The sequence below is a fragment of the Sparus aurata genome, chromosome 16 (assembly GCF_900880675.1).
Source record: "Sparus aurata chromosome 16, fSpaAur1.1, whole genome shotgun sequence".
NCBI lineage: Eukaryota > Metazoa > Chordata > Actinopteri > Spariformes > Sparidae > Sparus > Sparus aurata.
In genome coordinates, this window is record NC_044202.1 from 16,747,976 (window position 1) to 16,762,211 (window position 14,236).

Genomic DNA, 14,236 nt, shown 5'->3' on the forward strand with positions numbered 1-14,236 from the left:
GAAATTGAAATGGAAATGACTGCCACCCTGTGACTCAGTCCACATGACGCCGGCAGGCAGGTAGAAAGCGAGGGTGAGGGTGCTAGAGCTGCTATACAGAAGCTCCTGCTTTTAATGTTCTCCCCTCCTTCTGAGCGAGTGGCACAGACAGAGGACTCGTTCAAAAAGAGGTGAAAGAGGCCATAAACAAGCAGAATGTAGAGGGGCGTAAATGGATAACGGGTGTGAGAGCTTCTGCTTTTACAGGAGGGTGACAAATGTTGTGGCTGCAGTACAGAATGAGAATAAAACAAATTGCTTGAGAATCCTTTTATCATACTAGTAAAAAGTTTCCCGGTCGGAAAACTTTAATTTACCGATTTTGCACTGTTTGTGTGTGTTACTGTGGTGACAATTACATGATCAGATTCAAAACTGAATATGAGCCAACGCTCAGAAATAAGTTTATCGTCCAGACCCAGGCATTGCTGCTACAGCAGGGCAAATGTGGTTGACTGATACTATAAAAAAGTGAAACCCTCACATGGTGCAGCTTGCTCCTTCTCTGTGGGCTCCTCAGCTTTGTGAGACTGCCCTTTGATCTTGTTCACCAGCATCAGCAGGCGCGCTTTGATAGATGAATCTTGATCGTCTTCGTCTTCCTCCATAGGGATTCCTGCATGGCACAAACAGATAAACATCCCTATGTGCACAGACAGCAAAGCATATTAAAGCAATATCTCAACCAAGCGTGACTTCCTGTGGGGTTAGCGTACATGCCCTGCGTATAATGCGCGAAGCGGGATGTACAGAATGTCACATTTCTTTACAATTTCATGTCGATTTTGTTATTGCTCTCCGTACGGAGGGTGCCACGGCAGGTTGCCGCCGCGTGGCACGCCTGAAACTGCCATTAGGTCGGTTGTGCCACAGATGGTTGGGCAATTCAATTATTTATCAAAACATCGAGATGTCAGTGCAATCCGAGAGGCGCTGAACCTTAACACTGCTGCCGAGAGACAGAGACAGATGCAGAGAGGGAAAAAGAAAGCATTTGTGGGAAAAAGTGCTGCTACGATTCAGCTGATGTTGACACAATGGCAGCTCAAGACAGTGATGACAAAGACGGTATATGTTTTCTGGATATTCCATTCCATTCTGTCTATTTTTCAGTTTTTAATCCGCACTGCCTTATTTTGAAATCTATCAGAGCAATTAAATATAATTGTATCAAGCCTCAAAACAATAATGAAACCAACAAGCAGCTAGATAAAAAAACTACATCTCACCACAGTGGAGCTGCAGCTGGTTGTGAAAATCATACAGTTCCTCCTGGATGTCAGTTGGACACGGACAGTCCTCGCCCATGCTGAAGGTCAGCAGCATGTTGATCTAAGACGCAAACACAAACACAGACACTCAAATACACATAAACAACGTCCAGTGAATCCTCCCTTACTCTACCTTCAAAAGCGATTTGACCATTTGATCACATCGCAGGGTTCACAGGGTCAAAAAAAACCAAAACAACGTAAGTGGCTAATTCTCGCTCTGCACTCACCGAAGGACACCATGACAAGTCATTAAAGTAGCTGTGAAGCACTGGACTCCATATCCAGCTGTGACCCTGATGGGATTCTGTATGTATGTGTGTGTGTGTGTGTGTGTGTGTGTGTGTGTGTGTGTGTGTGTGTGTGTGTGTGTGTGCACTCTCACTGGCGCAATGACACCACAGACAAGAAGGATGAGTTCGCCTCGAGGCTTTGTTGTGTGCTTTCAGAGAAATTTTGAGCAAGGACCGGCTCTTATTCACTGGGAACAGAAATGGGCAAATTCAAAGATACAAAAAACTAAAAGGGGAATCTGTGGGTGAGGAGAGAAATGACGTGTCATCATGTATGTTACACTATATAACATCTCACCCTGAATTATCTAGTTACATGCATCATTTGAAGCAGTGAGCCCAAAGGCGTTTCCTGCTGTTCAGATATTATAGATTCATTTTTCCCTTTCTTGTAAGATTAATCAGATATAACTGATGCATAGTTCTGCATGCTCCCCCCTGTGGCTGATCTGAAACTTTATGTCACATAAGCATCACTAAGGTCACATGGCAGACATGTGAGAGCTGTCAGGATCACATGAACAGAGGTGCAGGTTGTCGTGATGTTGACGAGTTAAAGATGTCACCGCTGCACTGGAAGTTGGTGTTAGCACGGATCTAGACTTGACCAGAAGTATTCTCAATCAAAGGAGAGTCAGTTTTATGACTGCAAACAAACAAACAGTGAGGGAGAATTAAGGGGCCCTACACACCTCCAGTACACCTGCGCTGGGGACTTCACTTCTCTGAGGAGTGTGTGAGGGTGTTCCTCACTCTACAGCTATCTTTGTTACACCTGCCACCTGCCCACATTAAACCCGAGCAACAACCAGTGAAAGCACCTCTGCAGCTGTGCACGGCCCTTTTAAACACCAGTCAGCACAACATTTAAAGAAGTAACAGGTGACGTGGAAGACCTTGCCTTTATTCTTCACTTAATGTATATTTTGTATATTTTTCTTGTAGCATATATTCTGTCTATTCTTTTTTTCCTCGGATTAAGGTTTTTTTTATTTTTGCATGGGAGGTTTTTCCTTACTCGCCGGATTCGATTGGGATCTTGGGGATTTGTAGACTTGTGGTCATATTTCTCCTGCCACTCCTGAGGAGTTTTTCGCAGTGTGGCAGGGTGCACTGTCCTGCTGGCCAATCTGGGAGTGCAGCTGCCGTGAAAGGGTGGTGCACGTCAGGTGGCATCCACATGAACGCAAGTACCAAACGTTTCCCAGCAGAACATTGCATCGTAATGAGATGATATTATTCACTTTCCAAAATAAACAAATGAAAAAAAGAAATAAACTCTAAATAAACTAAATAAAAAATAATATATATCTATTCAAAAGATAAAAATTAGCTTTTTTTTACGTATTCAATATGATGATATATGATGATATATACATCATAAAAATTTATTCAGCGTATGTTTTTGTATATGTGATGTGTTTTGTTTCAGACCGCTTCTACTTCCTACCTATGGCCCCATCTCACCTGCTCTTGAGGGGGCGATCTGAACTCTTTGGTCTTCTTCGCGGTGACGGCGGCGGACATGTTGAGGGCCAGCATCAGCTCGTTGTAGCGGAACTTCTGGTTGAACTGCAGCTTGGAGACAAAGTTGTCGGAGAAGGACACGATGGCCTCGATGCGGTGCTTCAGCTCGCAGTCGCAGAAGTAGTGGAGCAGTTCGCACATCTGGGGAGCAGACAGGGGGAGGAGACGACAACAGGAAAAACAGCATTACATCACCGCAGCACACCTAGACGCAGCTGTCAGGAGCCAGCCTGTTAGGAATACATACAAGCCGCCTTATGGCTTGCATATAATCCAGCTTATTAAAGAGACATTTCTACCCACGAGATCATTTGTTCAATACAGGACAGAGCCATTTCATGTTTGACTGACTTCTGAATGGTACTATAACAATGGAGCAGTTATGGAGCATGTGATTGAGAGCACAGCTGTGTTAGTCTTTAGCTTTGAATTGGCACTTGCAGATGAAGATGTTCATTGATTTGACATGTTTTGCCGAATTACCTTCAGTGGTTTACAAACATGTAAGATGATGACACATCTGTTCACGTGTGCTCATCCGTTACCTGCCGTTTGACGGGCTCAGGCAGCCTCGTTTCCAGGAGTCCCTTCAGCGGCTGTTTGGCCTCTTTGGCTGCCTCCTCCTCTCCCGCCTCCACCGCCTTCTCCTCCGCCCCCGTCAGTCCTTCTTTGTCTGTGGCCCCCGTGGCTCCCTCCTCACGTGTCTCTCTGAAAACATTCGGGTCAATGAGCAGTAGGATCTGATGAACGTCCTCGCTCCCTAGCACACCCATAGTCAGCAAGGTGCTAATGAGTTTCAGGATTGGCACAAACTGGTACTCCACACCTCCTCCTACTGGATCTCGGATGTGGTGCCCGCCGCCCTGAACAGCCTCCGTCAACATTGTTATGGATTTCTCCTTCAGTGCATCCAGTGGGATTTGGGGGCTGTACAGATGTTGCCCCATTTTGGTGCTGATGAAACAGGGCGGGGCAAAGTTGAGGCGGGGTTTGAGAGAGGTGCTAAGCCCCACGCCTGGCGGGAGGTGCCTTTTGGAAGCATCGGAGAAGAGGCGGATGGACCGTGTCTCAGCTGTGACGGGGATGATGAACTCGTCTTTCATCATGAGTCGCGCCTCCTTGGCTGTCTCGAGGTGGGTGCTGATGAGGACATTGTAGAATCCCTCGCGTAACATGCCTGAGAGGTACTGATTGTCGATGGTGTATAAGAGCTGTGACTGGTCTAGGTGGCTGCAGAGGGCATGGGCCACGCGGGTGTTGCCTAGAGCACACAGGGCACAGTAGAGCTTCAGGGTGTGGTAGTGGAATATCCTCAAGTCCTCCTGCTCGGACAGCTCCATGATGTCGATACACCTTCGAAAAGAAGAGAGAGAGGCTGGTTAGAGATTCCCTGTTTAGTTTCTGACCTTGAGTATTGCTCTAGAGTTTCAGTTTCAGTTTCAATTTAAAACACTTCAAATTTGAACATTCCGTTAATTTTGCACCTGTTCTCCTCAGGAATATGTACAGCCAACATCTGCAGGGGCTCCACACACTGCACCACCCAGCCGTGTCTCTCGTTGACCCTGGCTGTTTCCACCTTGAGGAAGGTGTTAGGCATGCGGCTCCACAGAACGGCATTGATGGTCTGGACGTCTAGACGGGGTGGACACTGGGGCACCGGGTTCTTGTGCTCACTCTTAAAGATGGCTGACGACAGAGGCATGGAATTCTGGACAAGGCAACCAGACGTGGATGGGGTGATTTAAGGAGGATCACATGTTTTCATCTCCAAACACGCATTTAAAGTGCCAGCAAGACACCTTACTTCCTGCTCTGGTGCAGAAAGTCATTTCGAAAGGTGTGAATAAACGACACTGTCATTTTTGTAAGGAGGAAGCCAGTCACAATCTGTCTCAGAGTTATTTATCATGCTTATGGTGTCAGTGCTACCTTTCTTGCTTAGTCACACAGTCTCTGACAAGCACCCACATTTTTGGTTAAGCTCTTAGTATCGCTGGTGTAGGCATGGTAAAATATTACTCTCATTGACCTAGCTAGAGGGATTGCTGCATAATCTTGTGTGGGGGCTACATCACTGTGTGAGGTACAATAAGTAAACCTTTAAGCTCCTAAACCAATACTGTGTGTGTTCTGCTTCTTTCTTATACATTTGTCATGGTATTACAGCCACCAAACACCAAGCAAGTGTTGTAATGGAATAAATAGGGGACTCTACCTTTATTTTAGCCAGCTCGAACTGGAAGAGGTTGGGACTGGTGGGTCGTACAAACACGGCAGGGAAGAGCTTGGTGTTTGGTTCCACCTGCAGCAGAGAAAGGAGTGATGAGTTAATAACAGGTCCAAAACAGGAAGTAAACATCAAAGGCTTGAGGAGCAGCGAGAGAGCATGACTCTTGGAAAGCAGCTTAATGACGCATCATGAAACGCCGCTACTTAAGTGCGCGCGTGTGCATGATCATCCGGGAGTGTCGGCTGGCGGGATGACTCAGCGCCCGGGTGATGCTTCTAACAGTTTCAGTGAGGGAGAACATAAGAAGATTAAACCCTTCCTAAAGTTCTTAAAGATTAAGTTCCTCTGAACAGGCAAAGTCTAAGTCTGAAATTCAACAATGCTGACGTCACGGTGCCTTTAGTGAAATATGCAAAGAGAGAAGTTGAGTTCAAGGTCAACAGGATAAACCGCAGACCGATGGAGGGAAGAGTGGACTGACAGTTAGACAGGTAATGGCTCACAGGTGGATCGATGCATTATTGAATAAATGGCAGAGGGTACAAATGAATGGTCAACAGGCAAAATCACAAAAAGTAGTAACCTTGAATATACAGAAAGTCCTTACTAAGTTTGAAAACACTCCAAACATTTTAGGTGAGAAACAGGTAATGTAGTAACAGAATCTTAGTTGATAGTTTATAGTTTAGACAGTTTGAATGGAGTTTGATGAGACACCCCTCACTCAGAATGGAGAGAAGTTTAATATTGTTCATTTGCATACACTACCAACTTTGTAGCAATACTTTGCGATCTGCAAAGTTTCTGTTTCAGTACCTGGTAGGATGTTGTAATCTCCTTGCCATTGACAGTGAATGTCACCAGGCCGGTGGCCAAGTCTATCAGACAGCCTATCTCCAGGTCCACGTTGCTGCGACTCGAGGTGTGAGCAGCGTTCGTCACATCGCCACCCCACACCATGTAGCAGTTGCTCCTCTTCACGCTATCAGAGTAAGAATATCAGTCATTCAACTTGTCTTGACTTAGAATTTGGTTGAGAAAAACTTGAACCCCATGTTAGTACTTTTGGTTTTTGTAGTTCTCTTTGTTTTCTTTAAGGAGTGTTTTTGATTGTTTTGTTGCGTGCTTTTATTCTCGATTATGAACATCAGCTTTTAAAAGCTCACTTTTTGTTTTCAATCTGACTGCATTTGGGTCCTGACATTATAGTTACATTATATTGTCTTTGCAAACTCAAAAGTTTGCAAAGACAATATACTGTAGCTGTAAGCATTTAAAAAGACATTTTTGAGTGTTAATGGCACAATAACTTCCCCCGTGAAGATTAGTGTAAATCATTATCTGTTTATACAGCATCTTCCAGTTATTGGTGCCCACAGGAGGAGTTATAGTTGCTGACAAAAACACAAACAGGCACGTTAATCTGCCTAAAACAACGTCATAATTTCTCTTAAACAATTAAGTGCAAAAGGAAAATGGGTTTTCACTCCTCACCTCTCGTGGACTCGGCCTCGCTCGTCACCCAGGGTTACGGTGACTGTTCGGTTTTTACTGAGGTTGAAGTTATTGCTATAGTAATGGTAGTCGGGGGTAACCCATCCAACCCACACGCCAGCAGGGTCCTGACCGGCGAATACTCTCACTGAGTGGTAGTACTGCAGGGACACATGAAAGAGTTAGCCAAGTTGCGCCACAGGTGTTGCAAGCAAATGGTTAAAAAAAAAAAAGTCATCCAGTACCGTAGTGATGCTGCTGTAGTCCACTCGTCTGCTTTCATCGCTGTGCCTCACAGATCTCAACGGATATCTGTCGGAAACCACACTCAACAGGTTTATCATCGAGTGCAAACCAGGTGAGGGATTTAAACTGACAGAGATTAGAATTGAAGACATTTCCTGAGCATTTTAATCCCATTTTTGTCAGGACATAATAGTATCTCAGTTAGTTTTCCTTTTCACAGTCTATTTATATGTATTTATTATATCATCTCCTTTTTTTTTCAGTTAACTGAAATGTTTTTTTCACAACTCATTTTGGTAACCTTGCTAGTAGTATGCTGTAAATTTCACGATTCTCAGGAGCTGAGTACCTGTGCTTGATTTTAAGGGTGTCCTCCTCGTGGACTCCGTTCATGTCTACGACCGGACAGGATTTGAAGATGGAGTGGAACTCTACAGGCATGCTGAGACGACAAAACACCATGTCACCGTTGCTGTTCTGGGTGCCGAACGTCTTGTGGGTGACTTTAAGACATGGAGGGCTGTCGACGGTGCCGTCAATCCTGGTGACCTTCAGAATAAAGGAAAGCATTTGCATTCATTCGATCATAACTCCTCTGATTATATTACAACAAATATGTAACTAATTTCATTCGTACTGCAATGTGGTTGTGGTCCTTTGGCACGTTGTAAAAAGTAGGCAGACGCTTGCTGAACCACATGGTGACTTCTCGGTTCATGTTGACGGCAAAGGGTTCAAATCCCTCCTGAAGGCCGCACATGGTGTAGTACTTGAAGGTGCTGGCGTCCTTTCCCAGATTCATGCGACCCACCTGGGCCAGACCGAGACTACACACAGGAATAAAACCTGGAGGACAGCCGGAGGAAGCGGGGGAGGGAGAGGGAAGAGAAGCAGAGAGAGGACACAATAAGAACACACACACAGCAGGAGAGGGAGCGAAAAACAATCCAGCTTTTTCAAAAAGGCAATTTACGAGTGTCACATTAAATAAGGGTGATTCCGTTACAGGGAGCCGCTTATTTTTTTCACTTATATCCCCAGTGTGGTCCTTCTCGCTTAATGCTCCTTGCTCTGCATGTGATATCTTTATCAAAAAGATGACCAACAAGTATTTCTACAATCACCTTATCAGTCTAACACTGCCGACTTTCTACAGCCAGCTCTGTAATGAGACATTTCCTCACCATCCTCAGTTTCAAAGTCAGTGAAGCAGAGCTCTGAACCCTTGGTGGTGATGAGGATCTCTCCATTTAGGGTGAAGATCATGGACTTGTCCTCCATGTTGATCATGCAGCCCACCACGTCTCCGGCGTGCCAGCAGCGCCCGAACAAACAGCTGCCCATGTTTAAACAGTGACCCTGTACACAGTAGATTAAAAGCATATAACTCAACAGTTGGGAGTAGATCGGAGCTTATCTATAAAGCTGTCACGATTAGTAGATTTTATAGAACATTAATAGCCAACTATTATGGAAATCCATTTATCGTTTCTGTCTTTTTTCAAGCAAAAATGTCAAACATTTGCTGGCTCCAGCTTCTTAAATGAAAAGATTTCCTGCTTGATAGTAAATGAAAGTATTTGGGTTTACTGTTACTGAATGCACTGGGTGTGAAGACTGTTTGAATGTGCTTTTCAACATTTTATAGGCTTACAATTAATAGATTTGACGTGAAAATAATCATCAGATTAATTGACAATGAAAATAAATTGCAGCTCATAAACAATATAAAATATCCACCGGGAGTCATTTAACCTCAATTTGAGTCTTTAAGTAAATAATTTTTCCTGCAATAAATTCAATTTAAGTCTCATCTCTTTTAAGAACTTCAAGTATTCAAATAAAGGGAAAAGGACAAGAAGTGGCTCAACAGTATAAAGAAAATTACACTTATTTCAACGATATTGCACCACATAGAGTCAAAAAACGCACATATTTAGAGATGGATATAGCTCACCCTGTATCCATCGAAGACAAAGGCAAGCTCGTCTGTGCCGAGCTCCACATCTGGTTTACAGCCAGGTCTGGCCCAGCCCACTCTCATGTCTCCTCCCGTCACAGCTTCGAATTCAAAGTACCACTTCCCGGTCTTCACCGCATACGTCCTTTCTACTCTGAAGAAGCGGACCTTGTCAACGCTGATCCGCTCAACAATCTGTCCTACTGGGCCGAAAGGGCAGGCACAGTGTCAGGTTGTAGAACAAATAAAGAAATCAGTAATGGAACTGCAAAACAGTCACTGGGTGAGGTCAAAGCAATCATTTAACACTTATTTATATCTGGACTGGATAATTAAGTCATTGTTATCAGAGCATAACACCATTTGTATTTGTGCTATACAACTTAAACACCTGTGCATTTTGATAGGCATACATTCACGAGTCAGACTGACCGCCTTCCTGGTCCGAGGGCTCAATGTTGTATCCGTAGCCAATCAGAGTGCGGATAGCCTCCCGCAGGCTGTCCCTGTTTGACTTCTTGGTGCGCTCGTCCAGCAGAACATATGGGACCAGACGAGGGTTACGCTTGCTCTTCAGATCCTGCAGGGAGAAAACAGGCAGTCAGAGAAAATTGTGTGCACTTTCTCATCAAATGTAGGCCGGCTTAAGGGAGGCCAACTGTTGTGTTTCTCACAAGTGTGCTGACAATCCCCCTAAATGGGAAGTTAATTGGCCATTTATTGCCACTGGGCTACTGCTGCCCATCACTTCCTCTATTTTTCTTGTGTCATTTCCCATAGCTGCACTCCCACTGAGGCTCAACCGTGGAAGCATCATATTAATACTACTTAAGCAGATTTGTGGAGCTTAATTTGAAATCTTGTGCCGGCAATGGCGATCACAGGCTCATTTGTCTGGTCTCTCATCGCAGCTTTCCCTGATTTCACTTTCACTGAAGGGCTGAAATGAAAACCTCGTGGCATTTTTCCAAAGCGCTACTCGGTTACCTGGTCACATGCTAACCAAACAGTGTGAACATTTACAGGTACCTTCAATTACTGACGGTTAGAAGGTTGAAATAGAAAGTTCACATATGATATAATGTGTATATGTATTATATGAATGCTCAAGTGTTTATTTATGCAAACTAACAGGCTGATGTAACTTCAGTTGTTTACACTAGTTAAATGGGCAGAGCAGGGATAAATGGAAAAACACTAACGTGGCGCGTGTTGATGCTTACTCTGAATCAATATCTGATTATAGAACTCTTCCCTCTTTCCAGACCTTTAATGTGTCCGGCTATCATACAGAAAGCCTTGTTTTTCCACACTAAATAGGGTAAAATTCATAAACCTTCACTCAGAAAAAGGGCATCGTGTAGTTTTGGAGAAGAAATTCAAATATTGTCACTTTTATACTAATAATGAGGTACAAATACAAACTAAGAACTACCATCTCTTACATAACTGAATATACAAGCTGCTCTCAGAGGAAAATAAGTTCCCCAGAACACTGTTTGAAGCTAGAAAGGTGGCAGGGTCTTCCAGATATAAAAAAGGAAAACAGTATGAAACTGTGTTGTCCTTTAAGTTCAGTTTGTTATTTCAGTTTAATCAGTAATTGAGACTAAGAGAGTTGTTTATTAAAATTTGCTTAGTCATCTCTATTTAAGGATGAATGGTTACACTCAGATTTTAAAAAAAGATGATTTTACAAGATTAACATCATGTTGCCTTGAAATACATATTTTCACAGGACTGACACATTCTGCATCACATTGTGGGAGAAAATCCGCAAAGCAGTGGAGAATCTGTGATTTCAGGAGAGTGTGTTATATCCAATTTCATGGCAACGGTACCCGAATTCAACAAAAAGCCAGACGAACAAAAGCAACAGTAGCCCTGTATTCAGTTTTAGCACTTCTTTGTCCAACAGACGAGGAGAGATCGGCGCGTTCTGCACAGTATGTTCTTGTTGCCCTTTCAGTGCAGAACATCTTGCTGCATATCGAATAATGACGTATAGCTGAGAAATGTGAGGCCCAACAAACCATCTGACACTTGCACTTGTAAGGTATAGACTGTATGAGAGGTGAATTAATGAAGCATGAAGGAGAAACTGAGCACATAAAAAATACAGGAGGCAAAGCTGGAAACAGAGGGAAGAAGAAAAACACACACGCTTCTAACCCTTGTTAGTGCGAGTTCCTTTTTGGTTTTTTTTACCCAAATAAAAGTCTGTTTTGCAGTACATGAAAACGTCCAGTGTACCTGCTGAATGCCGTAGGTCCATCCCTGTTTTATGCGGTCCTTGGCCCACACATTGTGTGCATTCTCCGCCAGTTTGTCCACCAGTAGCTCCTGACCTGGAGTCAGTTTGATGTCGGACAGGTCCAAAGGAGACGGCTTATAACCATTGGACATCATGTAGCTTCAGGAAGGAAGACAGTGAAAGATAGGGAATTGCTCTTACTATAGAAATGCCTAAAATATTATATGTTTCATCTATGGTGAATATATAAATTAACTTTTTTGTGTCTCCTATTACTTATTACAAACAATCTAAACTGAGCTTCGTCTCAAACGAATATGTGTCCTCTAAAGGGATTTATACACTAAATACAAGCATGCACACTTACTTCTTCGGGAGTTTGACCTTTTTGAGGGAGCTTTCAGCATTTGGGTTAACCTGAACCACACGACAGCCCAATGCCAGCAGGGTCCTGTGGGAGAAAACAACATAAAGGGAGCAAATGAATGAAGCTTGTCCTGTACATTGTGTCTAATCCACCACCTGGGCAGTACATGTAGATCCAACAGGACCAATAGAAGGGGTTGGGAGTGTTCAAATGGAGCAGTGATGGGTTCAATTGTGCATGTCCTAATCTGTCAGGAGCGAAAAAAGGCCAAAGAACACTCTGAGGAATGCACTGGGTGTAAAGAGCTTTTGACAAATTTCCTTCACACCTTGCGAGAGGACAAAGTGACAGGAAAAATGAGTTTGATGTCACTCGGGAAGCCATCAGCGTCACCTAGATGTGTCTGCCACAGCCACAGATCAAGATTAATCACGGCGAGCCTCAACCTTCTCCCGTATCACTTAAAGAGCGTTTATGTAAAACACTTATAATAAGTCTCACTGGGACCTTTATGGGGAGAACCAGAGCACTGACAAGTGGAAACGGACCAAGAAGACTTGTTTGGTTGAGTGACACAGGAAATGAAACACCATTTATCTTACAGCTAATGTTTCTTAATCCTTAAGTTTGTACAACTTCATTTAGACTGTAAGTAATGACTTTTACACACTTTCACACGCTCTGGTTTTGAGGTAAAATTAACCAAATTAAAATGTATCGGTTGGTTAAAGGTATACTATGCGGATATTCCTAGAAAAAAAAAGAAAAAAACAATGTACAGACTGCGGACCAACTAGAAGTGTGTTATCGTCTGTATTCGCAGACCCTGCCCTCTTCCTGTGTTTTCTTATGATTTTGTTCTGTTCGGGGGGGGGGGGGTTCCGGGTGATAACCTTTGGCGAATAACAACGTGACGTTACATCTGTTGTGCTCTGTGTGTGCGTCACAAGCCTCATGTCTGTGCATTTTTTTTGACTGAGGTTGGGACTGTACTACACACACACAGAGCAGAGAGGGGGCAGATACAGATACAGAAGGATGCACTTTGGCAGCATTCAAACTAAATCTTGTGCCTTAGAACTGGCCACTGTGAAACAATCTTAAAATAGCGTTTATTTTTTATTTTATTTTTTTGGTCCTCTTTTGTTTTGTTTAAAAAAAATGAATGAATGAAAAAATGAAATAATTAATCAATGTTTTGATATGACTGGTTAATTAGAGAGAAAACAGTATTCAGTCTACAGTTTTGTTTGTCCTGCCACTAAATGCAGTTATACAGAGATTAATGCATGACCAAGCAGGCACGGAAATTAAGTATAAATCAAGGGTTTATTTGAAAACCGGATAAAAGCTGCTCTTAAAACTAAAGAAACAAACAAACACCAGTTTGATTGCTTTCCCCCCAGAGTACAAGATCAAACAATATGATTTGGAGAGAGAAATCAAAACAGAGATAACTGCTTTTGCAGATGAACCCTTCAAATGTCATAATAATCTTCCTTAGCAAATTCCTCTGATGAATTTTGCATCAGAGGAAATTGGAGGAAACACTGTCAGACCTATACACTCACGTCACAACATATTACATGTGAGTTAGCTGACTGAACTAGTCTTAACTGTATCTACCTCCAGTCACGCGTGTGATGCTCCTAACTACTGCTAATAAACAAACAAACAAACAAAAAACTCATCTGGCCTTCTTTGTAATTAATCGGTCTGATTCTCTCTTTGACTTCCTCCCACACTCTCTCTTTCTTCTTCTCTTCAAAGACACAAGCGCTGCGGAGAAAATCAATCCACAAATGCTCAACGTACTTCAGAGTTTCTGTTGACATCTGCAGATTGTAGTTCTTTTCGGTTTCTGGCAGCTTGGAGAAATCCACCAGGCACGGATGCTGCCGCTTATTATCATCCCTTATCTATGGGAAAAAAAGAACAGTCACAGAAACAATACTTCAGCTTTCCCTTTGTTGCCTGCAACTTTGGTCTGCAGTAGCTCTTATGTGTATGTACGTCACGTGGGAAAGTTTACTAAATATATATACGTATGAAACACACAGCCTTGTAAGTCGGTGTCGTTGTGAACCAACAAGGAGGGGAATGTGGTTTCAGTACAGGCTGCTACTGGTTGCATTGATAAGACAGTCTACTCTAGTGAACATGTTATGAAAGAGGAACAAGGGAGCATGTTTTCTTGGGGGAGGTAGAAAGGTGTACGACTGGAATACCAAGTGAGAGGTGTAAGTCCTCTCTCGAGGCTGCACCTTTTGCCAAATAATCCCTTTGGCAATGCTGCTCAGAGGAGGCGGCATGGCAATGGCGGATGTTGACCAAGAAAACATGCAGGGCTGTGTACAGATATGCAGCTGTGTGCGTGTGTGGGTCCAAAGAACACCAGCCAGCTCTTTTGTGAATAGTACAAGAACTCGACGGGAAATCTCTTCTCTGGCGGTTCTTCCTCAGAGAGAATTGTATTTGTGCGACGAACAATAAATGAAAAAAAAAAAGTATCGTTATGCAGCCGGGGATAAATAACAAACGGTGCTTTGCTT

The 14,236-nt window shown here is 43.3% G+C and overlaps 1 protein-coding gene across 8 annotated transcripts in view; it reads right to left on the bottom strand.

Moving 5' to 3' along the window:
• The window catches only part of LOC115597678 (ryanodine receptor 3), a 112,733-nt gene that overhangs the window by 45,844 nt on the left and 52,653 nt on the right, over positions 1–14,236 (bottom strand). For all 8 annotated transcript variants that reach the window (XM_030443846.1, XM_030443848.1, XM_030443845.1 and 5 more), the window contains 17 exons: positions 13,500–13,603; positions 11,685–11,768; positions 11,317–11,476; positions 9,496–9,643; positions 9,061–9,263; positions 8,288–8,462; positions 7,741–7,949; positions 7,453–7,652; positions 7,103–7,169; positions 6,858–7,018; positions 6,180–6,345; positions 5,349–5,435; positions 4,615–4,841; positions 3,676–4,483; positions 3,071–3,271; positions 1,269–1,371; positions 524–655 (listed from right to left, as the gene is read on the bottom strand). In XM_030443846.1, coding sequence (XP_030299706.1) covers positions 524–655; positions 1,269–1,371; positions 3,071–3,271; positions 3,676–4,483; positions 4,615–4,841; positions 5,349–5,435; positions 6,180–6,345; positions 6,858–7,018; positions 7,103–7,169; positions 7,453–7,652; positions 7,741–7,949; positions 8,288–8,462; positions 9,061–9,263; positions 9,496–9,643; positions 11,317–11,476; positions 11,685–11,768; positions 13,500–13,603 — 3,235 coding nt within the window. The remainder of the gene's footprint in view (positions 1–523; positions 656–1,268; positions 1,372–3,070; positions 3,272–3,675; positions 4,484–4,614; positions 4,842–5,348; positions 5,436–6,179; positions 6,346–6,857; positions 7,019–7,102; positions 7,170–7,452; positions 7,653–7,740; positions 7,950–8,287; positions 8,463–9,060; positions 9,264–9,495; positions 9,644–11,316; positions 11,477–11,684; positions 11,769–13,499; positions 13,604–14,236) is intronic.